The 25572-nt window shown below is 37.0% G+C and overlaps 2 protein-coding genes across 2 annotated transcripts in view; one reads left to right on the forward strand and one right to left on the reverse strand.

Moving 5' to 3' along the window:
• LOC121369020 (E3 ubiquitin-protein ligase TRIM37-like) overlaps positions 1-4258 on the reverse strand; it is a 64428-nt gene extending 60170 nt beyond the window's left edge. The window contains exon 1 of the mRNA XM_041493824.1: positions 4122-4258. Within this exon, the coding sequence (XP_041349758.1) occupies positions 4122-4181 (60 nt within the window). The 5' untranslated portion in view covers positions 4182-4258. The remainder of the gene's footprint in view (positions 1-4121) is intronic.
• Positions 4259-12008: 7750 nt separating this feature from the next.
• LOC121368824 (TRPL translocation defect protein 14-like) overlaps positions 12009-25572 on the forward strand; it is a 29921-nt gene continuing 16357 nt past the window's right edge. The window contains exons 1-3 of the mRNA XM_041493569.1: positions 12009-12162; positions 23696-23763; positions 25385-25422. Of these exons, the coding sequence (XP_041349503.1) occupies positions 12009-12162; positions 23696-23763; positions 25385-25422 (260 nt within the window). The remainder of the gene's footprint in view (positions 12163-23695; positions 23764-25384; positions 25423-25572) is intronic.

Genomic DNA, 25572 nt, shown 5'->3' on the forward strand with positions numbered 1-25572 from the left:
AAATTCATCTAGTGGATGCTGCTTAAACGCGGAGTGACTTGCGCGCGAACATCGATGCAATTCCTGACGAGATAATGAAACGCAGAAGTCCTGAATGCATTGCCTGGTTTACATTCGGAAACGAAACTACCGTTAACGTTGAAACTTCTCTAACATGTGCTAACCTCCCGGTAACCTGAACGACCGTTCGACTTATTTCGATGCCTGTAAGACAAAAATTTCAACGTTAATGGTAGTTTCGTTTCCGAACATACACAAACCAGGCAATGCATTCCGGACTTCTGTGTTTCATTTTCTCATAAGGAATTGCATCGATGTTCGTGCGCACTTGTGCAATTGCATTTCACATTTAAGCAGCATCCACTAGATGAATTTATTTCCACGTTTCGTTTTTCTGTATGAAATTGCACCAATGTTCGTGCACACTTGTGCAATTGCAAAGCAATTTCAGCAATCCATGTTTTCATTTACTTCCGGATTTTATTTCTTGTACCGATATTCACGCGCAGAGATACAATTTCAGAATGTCCGCGTTAAAAGTAGTAGTAACAGGAATTAAATTCTAACATTCATATAGTTGTGTTTACCAGGCAATGCTTATTTCGATGCCTGCTACAGTGAGGGCAAAATAATCGATCACACCTCTGATCACTTTTGACAATTTGATTGCATTCTAAACTAAAGGCCTCGGTACTGAATTTAGTCCATGCTTGAATGCTGTGCACATTTTCATAATAATATATATATTTAATTACAATTACATTCTGCGATGCGATACCGCTTATTTCGCACCCTCAAAGCATTTTATTTATTCTGTTTGTTCATAAAACACAAGAAAAATTATATATACGGCCTGGTGCAAATAAAGTGACATTTGACAAAAAATTCAACTTTAACAAATAGTCTGATTTTCAGCAATTTCAACAGGGGAATAGTACATATTTTGATGACAAAAATAAATTTGTGGCTAAGATGTATAGAACTAGGAAAATTTGTATCTATTTTGAATACAATGGACACCTTTTCATAATTTCATTGTAATATTCTGACCAGTTAATAATACAAGTTTTATTTATTATCTTCAACGTTTTTTAGTGTTGATATGTTGGCATGGACCTAATGCAATTTTATAAACATCTATACATCTATAAACGGTTGCTAATAAAAAAAATATTGACATTTTACATAGAAAAATTATATGTATTTTCAGAAACTGGAGTTATGGAAAAAAAATAATTAAATAAGGCACATATTTAGATTAGTAAAAATGTCATAACTATAATTCTGGACATGCTTACTTAACTTCCTGAAAATTTGAAGAAGATATGTCTTGTAAGTGCATGAACATAAGCTCTTGAATATTTCACTCTGAACAGGATTTCACCGTTATGGTTGGGACACGCTTTACAATAGCAATTTGAACAAATTAACATTTAATAGTAGACATTTTATTACTGTTATCATTAAAAACATAATACATTCATATGATAATCATTTAAAACAATCTTAGCTTCCTAAAAACTCACATAAATATGATCATAGAAGAGTTATTTCTAAGAACTAACATTTTGAACACCTGCCAATATGTCAAATGAAAGACAATTAAACTTTCACAGAACTAAATACCCAGACAACATAAAAATAGCTCAAAGTTACTGAATTATGTACTTAAGTGTCCATTTAATCTATGATTAGACATACATTGCCACTCAAATGCCCACATCCTTAGCGTTACCCTGGACTGTTATGGTTGGGACACAATACTAAACAACAAACTGTAGCTTCAAAGGAAGTGCTCACAATCCACATTTTGTAGCAAATATGTGTATTATTTGCATTGTTTATGTCCAATAACTTATTATACAATGTTATATAGAATAAATTTCTTTTAATGAAATATTTTCTGTGATTCAACACAATTCAGACACCAATATCAATATTATGATTCAGTAAAAAAAAGTGTACATTATAATGTTATGACATAAAAACATGTTTGAAACATCTACTGCTATTAAATTTGGTAGCTTTTAGAGACATGTAAAGTGATATTATTGCTAAAAAATAATCTATATTGTTGCCGTTATGGTTGGGACAGAAGCGTTATGGTTGGGACACTAGTTTTAGGTCCTTAGTCTGGAACTGTCTTTGAGAATTAAGCCCACTGTAAGAGAAAATAATAATAATGGGTTACGGAAATGTGTGCAAGAGAATTGGATGAATAGTGCAACTATATAGTATTCTACACAACAATATATAAGGAAGAACCACCACCGTTATGGTTGGGACAGGTGTTACATGCTACCAAACGATACGAGTAGAGTGTGAGACAAGCATAGAAAGGATAAACTACAATAGTTATTTACATTATCACTACATTTGTTATGAAATTACTCATATTAGGCACAAATAACTAATTTATCTTAATTTCTATTCATGCAGAAACAAGTAAAATGGGGAAAAAAGGGGGTTTTGGAGACAATTACCCAGTTTTCTAAAATGTACCGCAGAAATCATATTCACTTAAGGAAGTGTGTTATTTTAATTTGCATATAATTGTAGTTTTTATAAAAATATGCTTGTCACGCACTTCCGTTAGTGTGATTACAAGTCTGAAATTTGAAACACATATCAATTGGGTACATGTATACAAATTAATTGACAATAAAGAACCATCAATATCACATTAATAGTCATTTTCAGAAGCTGAAATATACTGGAGACAAGAAAATTGAGTCTTATTTGCACCAGGCCATAAAAGACGCCTAAAAATAATAACCGTTATTGAACTTAGTAAATTACATTAGTCGGCCCATTTTTCAGTCAGGCTGGTCTAAACAGTATATTTTAAAATAATATTAACTTTAATATCTTAAACAATTTATAATTTAAAGCCTTGGAGGAAAGGTTAGCAAAGGGTGGGCCTTGATCCTTGTGTACGTTCAAACAGGCGAGCATCCAAGGGGTACCAGACATTTATCCTCCAAGCCAGTTCGCCCCCAAATAGGATGTCAGTTCGCCCCCACATGCTTAACCAGTTCATCCCCACAAAGATAATCCCTCAATTAGAATAACACTCACCAGAAGAGGCCATATAGAATTGCCTTGTGGTTCAAAGCCCTCTTAGGTGCTAACCGAAGATGCATAATCAACATTAAGGTTATGTAGCTGATTAACCATTGTTTGAAAATCAAATAAGGTGGAGGTTTATTTCATTTTATTTGTGATAGTTTGTAGATACTCATAATTCTTTTTACTCACATTATTTCTTTATTCTTAAAACAGATCCTATCTCTGGCAGATATGGAAGTTTTAATAGATGTTGATGACATGGTTTATATATATGTAAAAGTGCTCTATATATTTATTAAACTGGTGATTATATCATCGGTGCTCGGACCGACTCATAATCCGTCCAAATCATGGAAAGACAACAATCCGTTCCCTCTAAGAAACACACACACACAGAGTGAGAGAGAGAGAGAGAGAGAGAGAGAGAGAGAGAGAGAGAGAGAGAGAGAGAGAGAGAGAGAGAGAGAGAGAGAGAGAGAGAGAGAGAACTGGTACATGGGATAAACAGGTCGAACTGGGTGCGAACTGACTGGGAGCAAAACATCATGGATTCACATCCAAGGTATATTATCGTTCACAACCTGTAATGATTCTTGTTCTGTTTTAGCCATACATTTTAAAATATTTGGTGCTGTTTCAGCCAACACTAGGTTATGTTTTGTCCAATTTGGTTCCCGTTTCGCTTATAACCCTCAACTTACCATCCTCGCTAAATCCTGACTGAAGAACTTGCATCATTATTAACAAAATAAATCTTCCAACAACATAAAAAATTGCCGTGCCATTTTAAATTTGCTAAATAAGAGGGAAGCAACTAGCTGTGCACATTAAGAAAAGTATTGACTTAATGTGCCCCATGCACTAGGCCTGAGTCTGACCAAAGTTTTTTGTTTTATCATTTAGTCATTTACTCTTAAAGGTCACTTACTGACCCAGGGTCTAATTGTCAACACTCAGACTCAAGAGTCATACCAAAATGATTTTTGTGAAGATTTTATAGCACACACTTTGCAGGAGTAACCTGGCTGTGTTTTTAATTAAAATGTCTATACCTCAACTGTCCCTTCTTCTATTCGACATTTATCTCTCTTCCCTTTTCCACTCGAAGACATTGTTCGGGCGACGTCTGCTTTTTGTTGTTTCTTGTCAAACCGACAATCCTGTCATCCCAAACCGAAAAAAACTGCACTTTCTCGTGGAATGGACGACTGGTATGTTGTATTTGATGCGCAAGATAACGCTTAAGAGCACTTTAATAACACCCAGAGTGGAAACAGTCTATCTCTCAGCGCAACTTAGTATTGGTGGTTTATTTGGTACCCGTGAATAATCGTTCCACTTCACCCAGTGAACAGTCTCCAATCTCATACAAGCCAACTTATAATTGCGCCAATGATTTGTGTTTATTCCACCATTTTTGGGTTATTTCGAACTGTTTAACAGTCTTCACAAGTTGTGAATTGGGAAACACGATCGATATTCACAACTTCTAATGAACCGAGCATATAACATTTCCATTCGGTCGCTTAGCCTATAAATAAAACAGACCATCAGCAAATGTCGTTGCGCGCGCATTCCAAACGCCTATAAAGTTAAAGTTTTATTTAATAAAACCTCTAGAGCACGTTGTTTATTATTATTTTTTTAATCATCGGTTATTGGGTGTGAAATATTTGGTAAATATTAATATATAGGCTAGTCCTCAGTCCCCAGAAACCCGGTGCATTTTTTTTTTTTTTTTTTTTTTTTTTTTTTTTTTTTTTTTTAAAGAGGCTAGTATAGCAAGATATCTTTTATATGCACCATCCCACAGACAGAATAGCACATACTACGGCCTATGTAATACCAGTCACTGGCATGAACAAGAAATGGCCAAATGTGCCCACCGACTGGGATCGAACCGAGACTGACCGTGCATCAAGCGTGTGCTTTACCACTGGGTTATGTACTGCTCCTTCCAAATGCCTATAAATAGGGCCTCCACGATTTAGGGTCCGATATCCCTCATCAAAATGCGCACCCATTTGAATTCCCTTTGGATTGATCCTACGGGACATTCCAAATTACATAGCACGTACCATACCACCCTCCGTCTGTTACCGGCTCCGGTTGGACTGCTGGTGCTCCCATGCAATTTGCAGGGCTTCTAGAATTTTTATTAAATTCACTAGCCATGGGATCAGTGATTTTAAAAATTTACTAGCCACGATTTAAAATTCACCAGCCCTACTTTAAGTTAATACACTTTTACTAAATAATAATAATCAACAGATACGTCACATAAAGAGGGAGATAGAGGGTCAGGATATTCATATTAACAAAATAGACTTAACTGCAACATTTGATCTCAATTTTTCTTAACTAGCCGTTGGGCATGGCAATAGTAATTATTTACTAGCCCAGCACTGAATATCACTAACCATGGGAGTGGGGCTACCATAATCTAGAAGCCCTGCAATTTGGTCTTGGTCCAAAATATTGAACTCGAGTACTCGAAGATCAAACTCGAGCCGGACCCGAGTACCCGACACGAACACTAGATGATAATGAGACTATATATACTAGACTAAGGACAAAGTAAACTAGCCATATGCATCTTAATTCAAGCGCTGAAAATGAATGTCAAATCATGCACTTGTATTGCATTCCACACATTCGACTTTTTGTTTCCCCTGCATGTCTCATAACTCTATATAGTGTAACCGGAATGTTCTTCCTTGCTCGGGTACTCGAGTCCTGTGAACGGACTCGAGTCTTGATAGACTCGGCCCGTGCCCGAGTACTCGTGGAGACCCTACCTATAAAGTTAACATTTTGAAACTATTGATTAGTCTATTATCATGAACAGACATAATAGATGTATTATACATCGAAAATCCTAAGTTAATTTGTTTCTAATCCTAATCCGACTAGAAACATTTATTATATTTATACAGCCATTGATATTTTATGCCAATATATATATATATATATATATATATATATATATATATATATATATATATATATATATATATATATATATGTAATATGTAAATTTTGCTATTAAAACGTCTCTGTTGGCCTGCCAAAAAACCCTCAAACATTGGGGGTGGGATCTAGCTCAGGTCCATAGAAAGAGAGGCTTGGGTCGTAGATCATTGAACCCTCTCTGCGGACCATTTTATGACACCCCCCCCCCCCCCCCTTTCTCAACCAGTATCCTACGATTAGACTATCAAAGGGCTTGGCATGTGCCGTCCTCTGCGAATAAAGTGCATATGGATAAAATGTTCTTTGCAACTATTAGGTGGAAAAGAGTAGCAGGTTTTCTCTTGGACGTGTCAGAACTATCAAATGTTTTGACACCCAGTAACCGATGATTAATATATCGACGTGCTCTAGTTGTGTCAAGACGATATATCATGTATAAATATACCAAATATTTTATATATATATATATATATATATATATATAGCTAATGCCGTACAAATAAAAGGTGAAATGTTATATCCATAGGTCTAATACCAAGCGACATAGTTCACTATGTTATAGTTACATGGTAAGGGTCATGAATTTAATGTACGTCAATTTTGACATAGTATTCCGGTTTTGAAACATGGAATACAATCCCATATTTTATTTTAAAAAAAGTTTATCCTTACCTTCATTTAAAAGACAATATAAAAAATTCATAACAAAATTGTCTCTTGAAAATGTTTTGTAAATTCTTTACTCAGGAGTCTGTACGTTTAAATTCTATTTATTTATGATTATATCAAGTTGTTATAATTAAACATTTGTTTGTATATGTAAAAAAAATTGTATGATGTATGCATCATGGGTATTTACCTTATAATTTCGATGCATTTAATGAAGGATGATTATATTGTCTTTTGCTATTACATTGTTTATTTAATTTTATGCAGAGTAATAATTTTTAATGCTTAATAGACAGAAGGCCACAAGGTAGATTAATGCACTACTATTTCTGTAACCTTCTGTTGTTGTTGTTGTTATTATTATTATTATTATTATTATTATGACAAATCTGGTGAGGATGGGGTTTGGCATATATATATGCTGAACACAATTTTATGTGCGGTAATCGGTTATAAACTAGGCACGATAGGATTTGGCCTTGTCGTCTTGCAAAAGAGCGTCAAGACCAATTTGGCAAACTGACGGAAAGACCAAAAACTGCAAAATATAGTCCATAGACATTATACCCGTCAAGTTTCCATAGATGATGTACAGAAGAGTCATATATGTGCTCAGAAATCCCACCCTAACTCCAGTGCTTTGAATCACGCTAATTTGGGTACAACAGGCTTGTCTCTTCTGAACACACCAATGTGGTTTTAGTGCAGTACTGTTTATAATAAAAGCTGGTAACTTTGGAGTTGTATATATTCTGAAATGCCTTTCAAGTTATGTAGCTTAACATCCCAGATCGAATATTAATTGGCTTGTACATGGATTGTCGGGCCAAAGACCTAGTGGTGTATCCATTTGGTCCCTAAGACGTTTAACAGAGATAGTGAGTTGATCTCATGCCATATGTTCACAGTGTGGTGTTGATTCTGGCCTACCAGAACAAGGGCGATTCTAAATGGAAGTACATATAGTTGCTTAAAAGCGTTACATTGTCAACAGTGATTAATTAGTGTCTATGCATGGTCTACACAACGAAGGAAGGAAATGTTTTATTTAATGACGCACTCAACACATTTTATTTACGGATATATGGCATCAGACATATGGTTAAGGACCACACAGATATTGAGAGAGGAAACCCGTTGTCGCCACTTCATGGGCTACTCTTTTCGATTAGCTGCAAGGGATCTTTTATATGCACCATCCCACATACAGGATAGCACATACCACGGCCTTTGTTACACCAGTTGTGGAGCACTGGCTGGAACAAGAAATAGTCCAATGGGTCCACCAACGTTGATCGATCCTAGACCTACCGCGCATTAAGCGAACGCTTTACCACTGGGCTATATTTCGCCCCGGTCTAAAAGACTAGTGAAATATCCACCTATGGTTTAAAAATAAAGAAAGATACAGGTATTTTTAGTTTCAAAGAAATTACTAGTTGGGTCATAATTATAAAGAGCTAGGACTCACTTTAAATATTTTTAGTTAAATTGTTGTGTTTCGTTCCAAAATGTGTCCCAAATTGTATGATTTTGGGTTCATTTTTGACACTATTCTACGGTGGCTGATTTCCGCCAAAACAAATAAATCACCACTTTTAGTATGGCGTTTTAATGCCGTAATAGGGCATTATAACGCCGTATTACAGCGTTATAATGCCCCCTTACGGCGTTATAACGCACTATTACTGCATTATAACACCCTATTTTACGGCATATTAACGCCATAATTTACGGCGTTAATTTGCTATAATAGTGTAGGGGCATATGCAGCTAAAATAGGTCCCGTGGGAATTTCATGTTAATTTTTGGAACCTATGATATTAATAATCATTATTGTATACAGATTCAGAAAAAAATATGGTGCCATTTTTTCTAACGAATATCAAGGTCATTTTGAGGTCACTAAAGGTCACCACTATAAATCTGTTCAAGGCGCTAATTGAAATAATGTGTCACCGTATATTGTCTTTAAAATACTGGCATGTAGTATGTTAAAAGAAAGAAAACCATGTAAACTACATTAAAACATCAGAAAATATTTGTTTTATTGTGGTTAGGGGCGGATATAGACATTTTAAAAAAGGAGCACTGGGGTACTACAGCTATTTAGTGGGGTATGTTAAACAGGCAAATTCTGGGGGTACAAGGGGTAATACTCTTTTTATGACATACTAGTATTTCCTGTATTGTGACAGACTGTTAGGTCAAACACTACTTGTTAGTGACTATTTTTTTAAATGCAGCAAAGGGCCATCATTAACGTACATTTGCCCATTTGGGGAGGGATTTGGGCATTACAAGGGGAAGGGGTACATACGCCAAAATACATTATTTTATTGGTGTAAGATGGATGCAATCAATGCTCCTAATTGTATCCGATGTACTTTTCAGCGTGAAAGATCAACGTTGTCCTCAACATGCGGGGTGAGTGTGTGTGTGTGTGTGTGTGTGTGTGTGTGTAATGATCAAATGTACAAAACATGTACCTGAGGAGGGGTGATAAAACAATACTTGATTTTGAAAAATAATTACTTTATGGATGATCTCCAGTTAGTAGTCTGAATGCCCTACTACCTATTTTACAGTGGAAAGATTGCACACATCTATATCTATCTATGCTTAGTCGATGCCCACATTGTACACACTATCAGAAATGTGTGTGCACCACTACGTCTGAGTTACACTGAACAGACCCTTTTTGACAGACACTAAATACATATACCATTTTTTAAAACAGAAACTGCAAATTTGTGGTTAATTTGACCAAATATAATATAACATCTAGTAGTTAGAATATTTCACCCCCACCCTCCCCCCCTTTTCAAATTTCTATATCCGCCCCTAACAACAATAAAACAAATATTTACTGATGTTTTAATGTAGTGGTTTCCTTTCTTTTAACATACTACATTCCAGTATTTTAAAGACAGTATACGGTGACACATTATTTCAATTAGCGCCTTGAACAGATTTATAGTGGTGACCTTTAGTGACCTCAGAATGACCTTGATACTCGTTAGAAAAAATGGCACCATATTTTTTTCTGAATCTGTATACAATAATGATTATTAATATCATTGGTTCCAAAAATTAACATGAAATTCCCACGGGACCTATTTTAACTACATATGCCCTTATACTATTATAGCGAATTAACGCCGTAAATTATGGCGTTAATATGCCGTAAAATAGGGCGTTATAATGCAGTAATAGTGCATTATAACGCCGTAAGAGGGCATTATAACGCTGTAATACGACGTTATAATGCCCTATTACGGCATTAAAACGCCGTACTAAAAGTATTTGTTTGTGGTAGGAAGGTGTGGGTAAACATAATATAAGATTGCAACTTTTTAGTACTGCGTTATAACGCCATATACAGAATTATACAATCTAATTAAAATTAACTCCACTATTACATGTGGATCTAAAGACAGCCAGTTGGAGCTCATGTCCACCAATCAAAACTTTACTTGCAGAATCCTGCCAGTGATTTAAAAATAATTTGAAAACATTCCGAATTATCCTGAGGGTATACGACATGTTTCGTGTGAATTACGAATGCGTTAAAACATGTTTTATTTTATAAAATAAATAATTTGTAATGTAAAACTGAAGAATGATTTAGTTTTTTTTTTATTTTATAAATAAATAAATAATTTTTAATGTAAAATTGAAGACTGATAACCCACCCCGTACGTATTGGTATGGTTCGCTGTACTGCGGCCACTAAAATAGACTCGCCCGATATTTTTAGAATTTGTATACTCCCAAATAACGTTATAAAAGGCGAAGTGTGATTGGTCAATATTTAAATTATTATTTACAGACGAAATGTTACCTGGACATTGGGGACTACGCAGTGTTGTTAGTTTTAAATCACTGGCATGATTCTGCAAGTAAGGTTTTGATTGGTGGACATGAGCTCCAACTGGCTGTCTTTAGATCCACATGTAATAGTGGAGCTAATTTTAATTAGATTGAGCATTATAATGCCCTATACAGCGTTATAACGCCTTATTTTACGGCATTACAAAGCCCTAAATTAGAGCGTTGTAATGTCGTAAAATAAGGCGTTATAACGCTGTATAGGGCATTATAATGCTGTATATGGCGTTATAACGCCGTACTAAAACGTTGTAAGTTTTTTTGGCGGAAATCAGCCACCGTACTATTCACACCCATATATCCACACCCAAGCGAGAATTGACGGATATGGAATGGAATGGAAAATTATTTAACGTGCACATTCAGAGCAAGCTGTTGTATCGCACGCCTGTCTTGGGCACAAATATGATTCCGTCCAGGACAGTGACGGATATGACGTATATATACTAGTTTTTATGAATTTTTTTCTAGTCAAACTTTACAATAATCCTCATTTGAATAAAGGTTTAGACATTCATTATTTAAAAAAAAAAAAAAAAAAAATGCTTGTTTAAAAATTACCTAAACTGGTCGAGCCCCACTTTTGACACAAGTAAAACCCGGTGCATTCGTGAATATTATACCGAGCCAGCCAAACGGTTTGCTCTCCTGGTGAAAAACCAAATATAATAAAACAAATATTTAACTCCTTGGCTATGCACTTCATACTATAAGTAATTAACCTTCAAAAACAACAAGCTAATTAAAGACTGTGCCCCATATTCCCACGGGCATCAGTACCTTAATGTATTCAACATTTATAATTTTTGGACGTTAAGAGGATTTACTCATGGATCCTTCAAATGTAAGAATGATATAAGTACTGTTACAGTACAGTAACGTTTATGTTATATATATAGCTAGGGTCGAATTCCCTTGGTTGACCCATTATCATGGTCCTATTCTAATTAGTTTCACCAGTCCTGACCAGTGCCCACTTGTATAACTAAAACCTTGGCATAATGATATCCTGTCTGTGAGAAATTTCATATAAATGATCCCACGTATAACCATTTAATATTAACGAATTTGAATGCGGAGTGGAAACTATTTGGATTAACCCCATTTTATTTTTCTAATGTATTATTAGACACAATATATCAGAAGGGCCTTTAACACATTTGTATGGCTATTGTGATACTGTGAGTACTGGATATAATATATAATTTGCAAGTAAAAATATCTTCAAATTTTAATTGGGTTCCCGCCAAATTCTTTAATTACCCCCCCCCCCCACACACACACACACACACACACTCACAGACACCACCACCGACGTCTTTAAACGGGGAGATAAATCTTTAAAATTATCCCAAGTTTACAAGGAACAAATTTCATGTACACCGGTGTTGAAAAATACAATTTACATGTTTATGAATGGACAACGTGTTGTTGGCGGCAGCGTGCTTGGCTGTGTCTTCAAACGTTCAGTTCAAGTGACCTTGAAAAGACTCGTCAACACCATGGCACATAATTTTGTAGACAGCAAACATAAGTTTTACAGAGTAGTATTGACAGGAGGTAGGCTAAGTTTTTAATATTTTTTTATTTGACGAATCAGGAATCGAAATTATTATTATTGACACCGTGACCGTTCGGATTTCTTCCACCATCGTAAATCATATATGTGAGGGAACCCCCACTATTTCATTAATTTACTGTTCCTTTTAATGTTTAAGGTAGTCTCAATTCAAAAGCTAACCTAATATTGTAATTTTACAATTTAAACAAAAAAGTTTTTGTTTAACGACATTGATTAATTAATCCGGTATTGGATGTCAAAGAAATGGTAAAATTATGACTCGTAGTCATAAGAGGAAACCCACTACATTTTTCCTAATGCAGCAAGAGATCTTTGATATATGCAATGCACTTTCCCACAGACAGGAAAGCACATACCACGGCCTTTGTCCAGTTGTGGTGCACTAGTTGGAATGAGAAAAACCCAATCAGCTGAATGGATCCACCAAGGTGGTTTGATCTTGCTACACAAGTACCTCAAGCAAGCACTGGCAAGACTTCCGAACGTTCCAGCATTTCTAACATGAAGAAATTTAAATAAAATACCTTCTTTTCTTTATGTATGTATTTTTTATCATCTTATAATTCAATTCCAATACTTTATATAATCTATGGGAAAGACTTCCGAACGTTCCAGCATGCATGCTAATACTATCACTAACCTTAACCCTAAACCTATGCCTGAATGAACTGAATGCTGGAACATTCGGAAGTCTTGCCCAAGCACTCAACCGACTGAGCTAAATCCTGCCCCTATTAGAAAGCTGAGGCATAAAGATGTTTGGAAATGGACAGATGGACAGATGAACAAGATAATGCCTTTTGAGGAAATAAAAAAAGCACTAAGGCCACATAAAAAAATAAAGTTGGTTAGCGTCCCCACCTGCCCCTACGAAACACACCCGACCCGAAACTTTTTATATTTTTTATTTTGAAAAAAATCATAAAAAACTATCTTTTCACATTCAAATTTGGCGCCGTTCGTCCTCGGTGTTTTTGTGGATGCTGGATTCTCTTTCACTGACGAGCTAGGACATAATACAGTGCATCCAACTTAGTAAATCATGTCTAACCTGGTCCCAGGTAGATTAGAAGTGGGTCACTTAGCAGGATATCTACTACAGGTGAGGCACCACCTGGGACCAGGTATTAAAGCAATGATTTACTAAATTGAATGCACTGTAAACATCACTCAAACCCTGTTTCATAGTGATTTGGGCAATGTTTGTAAATCTGTGAGAAGAGTGAAGAAATAAAATCATTATGAGGAGAAAGCAGTCTTTATTTCATCAATAAAACTCAATGGAAAGTATACTCTTCAAAAGAAGAAACGCAAAACCACATTGTCGTAACATTTGGAGAATTGATTTAATTATTGAATGGTGAGTCCGATAATTACCAAATGTTGCAGGATTGTTCACAATTCACTCTAGTCCATTGTGAGTAAGTGATAGGACACACCACCAAGGTCAAGGTCATCTGGAGTCAATACCGGGTGTGGCCTCCGCGTGTGTTGACAACTGCTTGGCACCGCCTGTCCATTGAAGCAACCAGAGTACGGATGACGTCCCGGGGGATGGTGGCCCACTCGGCCTGCAAGGCTGCTGCCAGCTCGGGCTGGGGCTGTGGTTGTCGCTGTCGGAGCCGTCGGTCCAACTCGTCCCATAGATGCTCAATTGGGTTCAAATCCTGTGATATCGATGGCCAAGGAAGGACATTAATGTTGTTGTTCTGTAGGAAAGCCGTTGTGAGACGTGCTGTGTGAGGCCTGGCGTTGTCATGTTGGAACACTGCGTTGGCGTTGGCCATAACTGGAACGATGTGTGGCCGGAGGATCTGGTCAATGTAGCCCTGTGCATTCAGGTTGCCCTGCACGTGGACCAGGTCAGTTCTGCCAATGTGTGAGATGGCTGCCCACACCATGACACTACCCCCGCCGAATCTGTCCACTTCCTGCACGCAGTTTGCCGCATAACGTTCACCACGATGCCTATACACGCGACATCTTCCATCATGACGTCGGAGTAGAAATCGGGACTCGTCACTGAACCACACCTGTCTCCATCGCAGTTGAGGCCATTGTCGATGAATCTGGCACCACTGCAGTCGGAGTCGACGGTGTTGTGGTGTTAAGATGACACCTCGAACTGGACGTCTGGCACGAATTCCTACCTCACGTAGGCGGTTCCGTACGGTCTGGTCGGATATCCTGCGCAAACCTGGTATTGCTGCGGCTGTGGAGGTGGCAGTAGTCAATCGTTCCCGAAGGTGGCGTACCCGGATGTAGCGGTCCTGCCCGGGGTAGTGACCCGTGGTCGACCGGATCTAGGGAGGTCACGTGTTGATCCATGTTGCTGGTAACGGTCCCACAGTCTGGAGATGGTGCTTGGGGACACATGGAATGCCCTGGCAACGGCCGTTGTGGATTCGCCTGCGTCTAGTCGGCCGATGGCATTGTTTCTCTGCGGTTCACTGAGACGTGGCATGTCCTGGATTGTCAACTGTCGGCCAGATACAGAGGCCAGGCAAGCGAACACCCTGCACTTTTATACTGTCGGTGTTCATGTTGCACGTGCAGACAACGCACGTGCAGTGGTGACATGGTTTGCACGTGGCTGCGTTTTTGCGAATATTCACATTTTGGAACTTTATTGTACAGTAGCTGCGTTTTATCGAATGTAACCGTGGGAATGTGTTTGGGACATGCAATGACCTTATATTCACAAAGCATGAACCGGTAGGAAACATAAAATCGGAGTTATAACCCATTTGTACCCTTTTGCGTTTCTTTTTTTGAAGAGTATATTAAAAAAAAAAAAACCTCCCTCCCTCCCCAAACTTTAAAAAAAAAGGACGCTAACCAACTTTTTTTTTTATGTGGCCTAACGACAACACCTGTTTTTGGATACTTCAATTAAAAAGCACCAACAGAGCCGAAAATGACCTGATGCATTACACTAGTGAAAATAATATTCCGGCACTCCTTTTGTTAGTAGATTTTGAGAAAGCTTTTGATTCAGTATCTTGGGGATTTATTAACAAAACCTTAATTTTTTTTTAAACTATGGTGAGGACATTATAAAATGGGTCAATATATTAAATAAGGACTGTATGTTAACTGTAATTCAAAATGGTGTTTTTACTAAAAAAAATTCCAGTACGGAGGGGGTGTAGACAGGGTGATCCAATAGCACCATATCTTTTTATATTGTGCGCTGAGATCATGGGAAATTTGTTTAGAAAGGAGGAGTCAATTAAAGGAATAGTAATAGAAAAAAGAGAATATAAAATAATGCAGTATGCAGACGATACAGCTATAACACTCGATGGGACAGAAGCTTCACTAAGGAACACATTAAATTTAATAGATCAATTTTCTAAATTCTCAGGATTGAAACCAAATATTGAAAAAACAATTGCTATTTGGATCGGATCAAATTCAAATAATACTCATAATCTATGTAAAGATAAAATCTTAAAATGGTCACAAAAGAATTTTACCTTCTTGGGAATTAAATTTAGTGTCCAGTTAAATCAAATTGTACAATTAAACTATACTGACAAAATTGAAGAGATTTCAAAGTTACTGAATACCTGGTCTAAACGTCATCTTACTATGCTGGGTAGAATTACCGTTGTCAAATCCTTGGCTCTATCTAAACTTGTTCACCTTATTCTCAGTATCCCCAATCCAGACAAGGGCATAATAAAAACAATCAACAAGATCTTTTATTCATATATTTGGAAGAGTTCCATAGGTAGAATTTCTCGGAATTCGCTAATGCAGGATATAGAAAATGGTGGTTTAAAAATGGTAAACTTAGAATATTTTATGAATTCCTTAAAATTAACATGGATTAGAAGAGCAATAAATGGACATGATTCATTATGGTATCATATCCTTAGATGTTACCTCCCAAACAAAAATATTTAATTTACTAATATAGGAGATGATTACCATAAACTGTGTGGGAAAAAAATTACAAATTACAAATATGTTCTGGAAACAAGTATTCAATATACTAGCATTATTCAAAAAGAAAGTGGAACTTAACGAAAATGATGTAAGTTCTGAACCACTGTGGTTCAACTCCCTAATTAAAATTGGTAACAAAACTGTTTATTACCAGAATTGGAATATAATAGGTATAACAAACGTACATGATATGTATGACCCAGATGGCAACTTATTTAAATATGATGGATTTTGTGAATTTTATGGCTTTCATCCACCATTTACTACATTTGAAGGGCTAAAGGCTGCAATATTACATACATGGCCATTTTTATCCACCAAACCACTTTCAGCTGACTTTCTATTTTGGCCTAAGTATATAAATACCATAATACAAAACAAACGGGTCAAAACATATATATAACACCTATATAAAGTCGTCTTTTTCTCCACCAAAAAATATATCTAAATGGGAAAGAGAATTAAATTTTGAACAAGAATACAATTGGTGGAAAAGTATCAACAGCAATGTGTTCAGTATATCTAAGGATATCAAATTAAGATGGTTCCAATATAGAATAATCCAAAGAATTCTCCCTACAAACAAGTTTCTCTATAATATTAAAGTGATAAGCAGCCAAAATTGTAGCTTCTGTAATGCGTATATTGAAACGTATACGCATTTATTTTTTGATTGTGTACACGTCCAAAATTTAATTAAACAAGTCGAGCAATGGATAAAAGAATCGGCAGACATTATAGTTAGCTTCTCTCGTACCAGTTTTCTTCTTGGCCACTCAAAGAACAATATCATAATGGACATTATTGCTCTTTTGACAAAGCAATTTATATATAGTTCAAAATTTCTGAAGAAATCACTAGATATTAAAATATTAAAAATTCATATACATTCTTATTATATATTAAAAGAAAAAAATGTATTCCAATAAAATCAAATATAATGAATTTATTAAAAGATAGAGTGTATACCATAAGTTTGAATAAATATCTCTAGGTCATCCACACTGACAATATCTTAAGTATTTATTACCATATATATACATGTATTAAAAAAATTGAGTGTTTAGTACTGAGTGAGGTTCAATGACGTGTTGGCAAGAGATATGTTGTTTTATTTCATAGTATATTAATTTTGATCTGTGTATGTATGTATAACAAAATATATATATACTGTGTGAAAATGTGACCAAAAATGAAAATAAAATATTCAAATGAAAAAAAGAGAAAAAAAAGCACCTACAGTGTGACACATCGAATAAAGGTCTAGGAACAACTCTTCTCCAAAATTATCAACCCATTGCATATATATGCTAGTCGAGCACTAACAAAGACTGAACAAAACTATGTGCAAATAGAAAAGTAATTGCTAGCAGTCGTATTTGGGATTTAAAGATTTCACCAGTATACATATAATAGACGCAAGATTCTTGTAGAAAGTGATCATAAACCATTAGAAGTCATTCACAAGAAAGCTCTGCATCTTGCACCGAAAGACTAGCAAAGAATGTTACTTCGATTGCAACAGTATCACTTGACAATAAAGTACAAACAGAGAAAGTGCATGTATATAGCTGATACTATGTCAAATGCATACACAAAAGGCATGAGACAACACGAAGAACAGGATGAAATTCATATAATTCGTTCAAAAACAGAAGAGAGAATTGAACAAACAGTACAGACAGGTTATTTGGCAGTGACCAAAGAAAAGCAAAAGGCAATAGCCAGGACAACAGAAGAAGATCTCACAATGCAGCAACTATCACAAGTCATACTGACTGGATGGGTCATGGTAATTCCACCAAATGTGAAACCTTACTTTCATATCGGAGATGAACTATCAATACAGGATGGTATCATCTTTTGTGGTGATCGCTGTTTGATTCCACATGTGCTAAGAGTAAGATGCAACATGCTGAACATAATACACAGTCACATAGGAATAAAAGGTTGTCTGAAAAGATGCAGGAGATGCATATATTGGCTTGGAATGTCATGTGAAATACAAGATTTCATAAGCAAGTGTAACACATGCAGATCACATGAAGTAAACAACCTACAGATCCTTTGATTTCACATAACATACCAGATCGACCATGGGTAAGATCAACCATGGGCAAAAGTTGGAGTTGATTTATTTACCTTCTCCGACAAGGAATATCTGATCACAGTTGACTATTACAGCAGCAGCTTCGAAATAGATTGCCTTGATGAGAATACAGAATCAAAAACCTGTGATCAAGAAACTTAAACAAACTTTTGCTAGGCACGGCATTCCTCAGATTGTTGTGTCTGACAATGGTCCACAATTCAAATCTGAGTTTCAGACAGTTTTCAAAATCATGGGAGTTTGAACACACAACATCAAGTCCGGGATATGCTCAGTCTAATGGAAAAGCTGAGAATGCTGTGAAAACTGCAAAAGGCTAATGAAGAAAGCAAAATATTCTAGACCTGATCCAATGGTGGCACTGTTGAATTTGAGAAACACTCCTCAACAGTCAACCAACTATAGTCCAGTAGAACAAATTATGAACCGACAAACCCGAACACTTATACCAGTGAAAGAAAGTCAACTGAAACCAGAGATACCAGAAAATGTGCATGAGCCAGAAGCAAGAATAACATGAATACTAAAAGGTTGTCAGAACTTAAACAAGGTGATAGAGTATGCTTACAACCAAACACCAAAAGGGAAACTTGGTGGAAAAAGGCATAGTAACTAGTTCTCCAAATACTAAGTCTTATAAGATCACAAAAGAAAATGGTAGGAAGATTCATCGAAGAGAAAACACTTAAGAAAAACAGCTGAACCATATAAACTATACTCTTCAAAAAAAGAAACGCAAAAGGGTACAAATGGGTTATAACTCCGATTTTATGTTTCCTACCGGTTCATGCTTTGTGAATATAAGGTCATTGCATGTCCCAAACACATTCCCACGGTTACATTCGATAAAACGCAGCTACTGTACAATAAAGTTCCAAAATGTGAATATTCGCAAAAACGCAGCCACGTGCAAACCATGTCACCACTGCACGTGCGTTGTCTGCACGTGCAACATGAACACCGACAGTATAAAAGTGCAGGGTGTTCGCTTGCCTGGCCTCTGTATCTGGCCGACAATTGACAATCCAGGACATGCCACGTCTCAGTGAACCGCAGAGAAACAATGCCATCGGCCGACTAGACGCAGGCGAATCCACAACGGCCGTTGCCAGGGCATTCCATGTGTCCCCAAGCACCATCTCCAGACTGTGGGACCGTTACCAGCAACATGGATCAACACGTGACCTCCCTAGATCCGGTCGACCACGGGTCACTACCCCCGGGCAGGACCGCTACATCCGGGTACGCCACCTTCGGGAACGATTGACTGCTGCCACCTCCACAGCCGCAGCAATACCAGGTTTGCGCAGGATATCCGACCAGACCGTACGGAACCGCCTACGTGAGGTAGGAATTCATGCCAGACGTCCAGTTTGAGGTGTCATCTTAACACCACAACACCGTCGACTCCGACTGCAGTGGTGCCAGATTCATCGACAATGGCCTCAACTGCGATGGAGACAGGTGTGGTTCAGTGACGAGTCCCGATTTCTGCTCCGACGTCATGATGGAAGATGTCGCGTGTATAGGCGTCGTGGTGAACGTTATGCGGCAAACTGCGTGCAGGAAGTGGACAGATTCGGCGGGGGTAGTGTCATGGTGTGGGCAGCCATCTCACACACTGGCAGAACTGACCTGGTCCACGTGCAGGGCAACCTGAATGCACAGGGCTACATTGACCAGATCCTCCGGCCACACATCGTTCCAGTTATGGCCAACGCCAATGCAGTGTTCCAACATGACAACGCCAGACCTCACACAGCATGTCTCACAACGGCTTTCCTACAGAACAACAACATTAATGTCCTTCCTTGGCCATCGATATCACCGGATTTGAACCCAATTGAGCATCTATGGGATGAGTTGGACCGACAGCGACAACCACAGTCCCAGACCCTGCCCGAGCTGGCAGCAGCCTTGCAGGCCGAGTGGGCCACCATCCCCCGGGACGTCATCCGTACTCTGGTTGCTTCAATGGGCAGGCGGTGCCAGGCAGTTGTCAACACACGCGGAGGCCACACCCGGTATTGACTCCTGATGACCTTGACCTTGGTGGTGTGTCCTATCACTTACTCACAATGGACTAGAGTGAATTGTGAACAATCCTGCAACATTTGGTAATTATCGGACTCACCATTCAATAATTAAATCAATTCTCCAAATGTTACGACAATGTGGTTTTGCGTTTCTTCTTTTGAAGAGTATATATACTCTAGTTGAAGACATACCACTGCATACCAAGTTTGAATGTCAGCAAACTAATGTTTAAGAAGAAAGGACGTAACAGTATTTGTATTTGATAGAAGTGGTCTTGATGCATGTTTGATTATCAATGTTACAAGCAACCTTTGTTTGGTCTTGGCGAACCGCCATGTTGAATAAATGCAAATCAGTCGAACTCAAACTATCGAATGTTGTATAATTTTTTTTTTTAATACAAAGCATCATGAAATATGTGGCACTACCAGTTGTCCTGTGCAGGCTGTAGTAACAGGTACTGTTATATGAATTGATCATTGTGATGATAATGATTACAAGCTGTAACAGGTGTATTGGCATAACCCATTATAGGTTATGCAAAAAAAAAGTATCGTTTTTGCATTAACTTCATCACCATGTATTGTAAACTATGTCCTAAATTTAATGTGCAAATAATGAAATAGAGAATAATACACGAGTGGCCGGTGGATACCATTTATCTCACAACAAGTTGTTTTAAAATGTATCTAATGAGTGAAAGCGAGTTTAATATGTTTTTTTAAGCAACGAGTTGTGAGATAAATGGTATTGAACAGACATGAATGTATTATTCTATTTCTTACATATCATCAAACACCAGGTTTTAAGCAAATTTTAACATCTTTTTCAATTAAAAGTTATTTACTAAAGTTTGTTTTGTTTAAAGACACCACTAGACCACATTGATTTATTAATCATCGGCTATTGGATGTCAATAAAAAAACCCGACCTATTGCACTTGTAGCTGACTTATGCATCGCAGACATATGAATGTCAGGTTAACTATACTTCACAGTCTAATGAATTTCCATCATGTATTTTTTCATTGGTTGTATGGCACTGGTGACCTGGTCATCACCTAGGAGCAGCCAGTTGTATGTCTCAAAATTGTTAAGAATCGATTTCCATTGTGTAGTTTTTTATTGGTTGTATGACACTGGTGACCTGGTCATCACCTAGGAGCAGCCAGTTGTATGTCTCAAAATTGTTAAGAACCATGTGTATCCAAAAATAACGCATGGTGTTCTCACCAACGGGTGTGTAAGAAAAATGGGTAACACAAGACTAGATTTATGTGAGTGATGCATGAACTAAATAGTTGTACTCACACTGAGTCAGTTTTCAGAGGCCAGTTAAATGTTGGAAAGATGCATACGCAGACCACCAACACATACCCAACCCCTGCAATTAAACAAAAAGTCCAAGGCAAAAATGTGCCGTGGAGAATTAAAAACTCCACAGCATTGCTGATTGCAGTGGGCAATTGCAGGGGTTGATACCAAGAGTTTAGGAAATAGAAAACAAGTAATTTTAAAATTAATTACCCCCCCCCCCCCCACCCCCCCCCCCACCCTCCATGGTTACATGCATTAAGATATGCTAACTGGAAATAGTGTTTTAAAAAGTCGTCTGGTCATTCACTACTGTTGGGGTATTGAATCTAAGTGTAACTTAGCTCAAGGATTCCAAGTCCATGCCTTCAATGGTACTATAGTCAAATTCATCAACCACTCGACTATGCAGTTGATGACCTACTCTGACGAAATGAACCAAACATCTTGCGGAACAGCAGAAACCTTTAGTCCCATGGTTCCATATCTGGTCTTCTCTAGTCATTTTCTCCAATAGCACCACCAAAGTATACTTGTGGAGGAAAGTTTAACACAGAAAATCCATATGAAATATGAAGGGAGGAACCGTTGTTGGAGCAGCCATCTTGTGTCTTCCTGGGCCCCGTTCCATGAAGCGATCTTAGCACTAAGATCACCTTAGTGTATACGGTAGCTATGCACTTAAGGTGATCTTAGGGCTAAGATCACTTTGTGGAACGGGGCCCTGGTGAGTAAGCTTGCTAGGTTGTGACATCACAATTGGTATTGCATTACAGGTACTCCTGTGTGGACAGAGTACATATCAAGGTAATTTAAGACCGAGAACATTTTGTTCAGTCTTGTGTCGCGACACATGATTCAGAGATCGCCACAAAATTTTAAAATACTAGACAGTAGCTGCTAATCAGTGTCAAAAATTAGGACCTGAGGTGTGTTTTAGAGAATTATAAAAGTAAAATATAACAGAACCACGAGCTCACTCTCAATTAAACAAGATGAGGAAGGAAGAAAATGGTTTATTTAATGACGCACTCAATACATTTTATTTATGGTTATGTGGCATCGGACATATATATGGTTATATGGCATCGGACATAGAGTTAATGACCACACAGATATTGAGAGAGGAAACCTGCTGTCACCACTTCATGGGCTACTCTTTTCGATTAGCAGCAAGGGATCTTTTATATGCACCATCCCATAGACAGGATAGCTCATACCACTGCCTTTGTTGTACAAGTCATGGTGCACTGGTTGGAGCAAGAAATAGCCCAATGGGCCCACTGATGGGAATCTCAAATCGACTGTGCATCAAGTGAGTGCTTTACCACTGGGCTATGTCTCGCCCCCTTAGAAGATGAAAAATGACCTCCATTGTTGTTTTTTATAACTTGAGCAGGTGAATTTTTATTTCACCTGCTTCGTCTAAAAATGGACTGCTTTTTGCAAACCACTATTCTGAGCCCTGATTGAGCTTTTGGTATATGTCAAATAAGGTCATCATGATAATTTCCTTTTATATGGAACTATGTGATAGGACATTTTTGTGATTTTAGGTTGGATAATCCACTTAGCCAATAGAGTTATTTGCAGTAATAAAACCTGTTGGTTGTTTAATAGTGGTATACTACTAGTATTAGGCTAAACTTGAAATTAATTAATTTACTAGCTCACATAGTGCAGGCTCGATTGCAGGGGCAGGGTTTCGGGGTCAACACACCTCCCTGTTCAAGCAAATTTTCTTTTTCGAGGGAGCACGACTTGACTCCGCTATAAACTTAGGTCGCCACAATCTAAACCCCTCCCTGCTAAAATTCCTACACCCGTGCCTGAAGTGAGCAGTTTGCAGTGTACAGTAAAACAACAATTTTATGTAAATTGTAAAATTACAGAAATGAAGTGGCCTCAGGTGTGAAGTAACACAATCTAGATGTAATTCGAAATAACTTAAAATGTCCATAATTACCATTTATGGGGTTACAGATTATTTGCTGAAGTAAATTTTACTTTCTTCAGAGCATTAAAGTTTCACTAGTATTTTACTATGTCCTGAAGTATTTGCGCCTGTTTGGTTTTAACATTAATTTGTAATTTCAGGTCCTTGTGGAGGAAAGACAACTGGTCAGGCCAGACTGAGTACTTTTTTTGAGAACTTAGGATGGAAGGTAAAGAGATTTTGCTTACTGCTTATTTGTCATTAATTTAAATAAATTTACATAAACAGTTATTTTATATTGGTTTTTATCAGTTCAAAGTCAGCAGTCAATTTTACAAAACATCCTTAGAGTTTACATGTATACAGTCAGCCATTTAACACCAAGCCTCACCATTTTAAGAGGAGCTAATGCTCTCGGTCCTCAATCACTCCCCTGAGACTAGTTCAAGGAGAGCAGTTGTTAGCATCCAGCTAAACATTGCAGTGTTGGAACTGTCACTCGGTGATGAAATTAAAAGTTTTAGAAATATAGTCAAGCAAAAGTTATACTCTTAGGTCTCGCTACACAGATGTCATCTGCCATTGAAACCCATCTTAAATTGCTCAACTTCAAATGAAGATTGCCAATAGAACAGGTTCTTGTTGGCACTAACAACATACACCATTGCGAACATACATTATATAAGCATTTATTTTTCCTCCAAAATTGAGAACATTTCCGTCTCAGTTTTTTGCTATATGACTGCATCTGGCTGTAGTACCGGTCCGGACCGAACAGGTGGTTCATTAACCGATTCACTCCGATCGTCTCTTGAGCTATATACCTATGTCCCAAAAGGTAAGTGCACAATATTACAAAATAACATGGGCGAAATACAGCCAGAAGGCTTACCATTAAACATACATATTGTTTTAATTCTTCACTATTTTGTAGAAGTGAATATTTGAACCATAACATGTATCATAATTAGTAACTATAGTGGACCATGATGAATGAACTCTCACCCGAAAGTCAACTGTGTTGTGAGACCTTAAGTAAAGGTATATTAATTAATATTAAAAAATCAACTGATGGAGACATTCAAGAAAGAAGACATATAAGGCAGAGTATTAAAAGAACACTTAGTAGAAAGGGGCAGACAATCAATCTGGACATTTTATTTTTGGTAAAATGGATGTCCAGTTTAAATGGGTTTCACTGTATGTTAAAATTTATTATTTCTATTGTTTGTATTTACAGAAATTGTTTTCCAGTCAATGATTTAATTTTATATACAAAACAACATGTACACGCTTACATCGTTTTGTGAAATTGATTCCAGATTCTTATACATTTATATAACTTATATTGACAATGCCCATAATATCATCCTTACATACAGAAGAATAGTTTCAAATAATTATTTAGATCAAGTGTCTCAGTAACATGATAAGCTAACAGATACATGTAGCTATAGTTAATAACTCTTCCTCGTGACAAACCATTCTTTGATAAATTCTTTATGCAATGACTAATATAGGTAATTGAAAATGTATTACTTCTCTATTGATGCTCAGAATGCATTGTTCGGTGTACATAACGATGTACTTTTAAAAATGCTGACAAACATGTTCTATCATTAAAGTATAAAGGCAGTTGATCATATACATGTACATGTACATTGCATGTATTAGCTAAAACACATATTTTAATTAAAACTGTAGCCATGTTTTAAATGATGAACATTATAATATGTGGAGGTAAGGCCTTGGCTTTAAAAAACCCAAACATATTAGTGATAATTCATTTTTATTTTAAGTGCATGTAAATATATTTTTAAATTTTGTAACTTAAACTTTGAACTTTTCAGGTCTTTAGATGCCCTGAGGCTGCCATGATTTATTTAAGGTAAGTTCATCTGATAAATTGATAATTATACATTAGTTAGTAATTTGTCATAAAGTAACAAATGTAAAATTATTTTAGGTTATAAGCTTTTTATGGTTAAAGGGTTAAAAAAAATTATCATTCATCAAGTTAAACGGATTACAGATTTAT

This window comes from Gigantopelta aegis, chromosome 3 (genome assembly GCF_016097555.1).
Source record: "Gigantopelta aegis isolate Gae_Host chromosome 3, Gae_host_genome, whole genome shotgun sequence".
Classification (NCBI taxonomy): domain Eukaryota; kingdom Metazoa; phylum Mollusca; class Gastropoda; order Neomphalida; family Peltospiridae; genus Gigantopelta; species Gigantopelta aegis.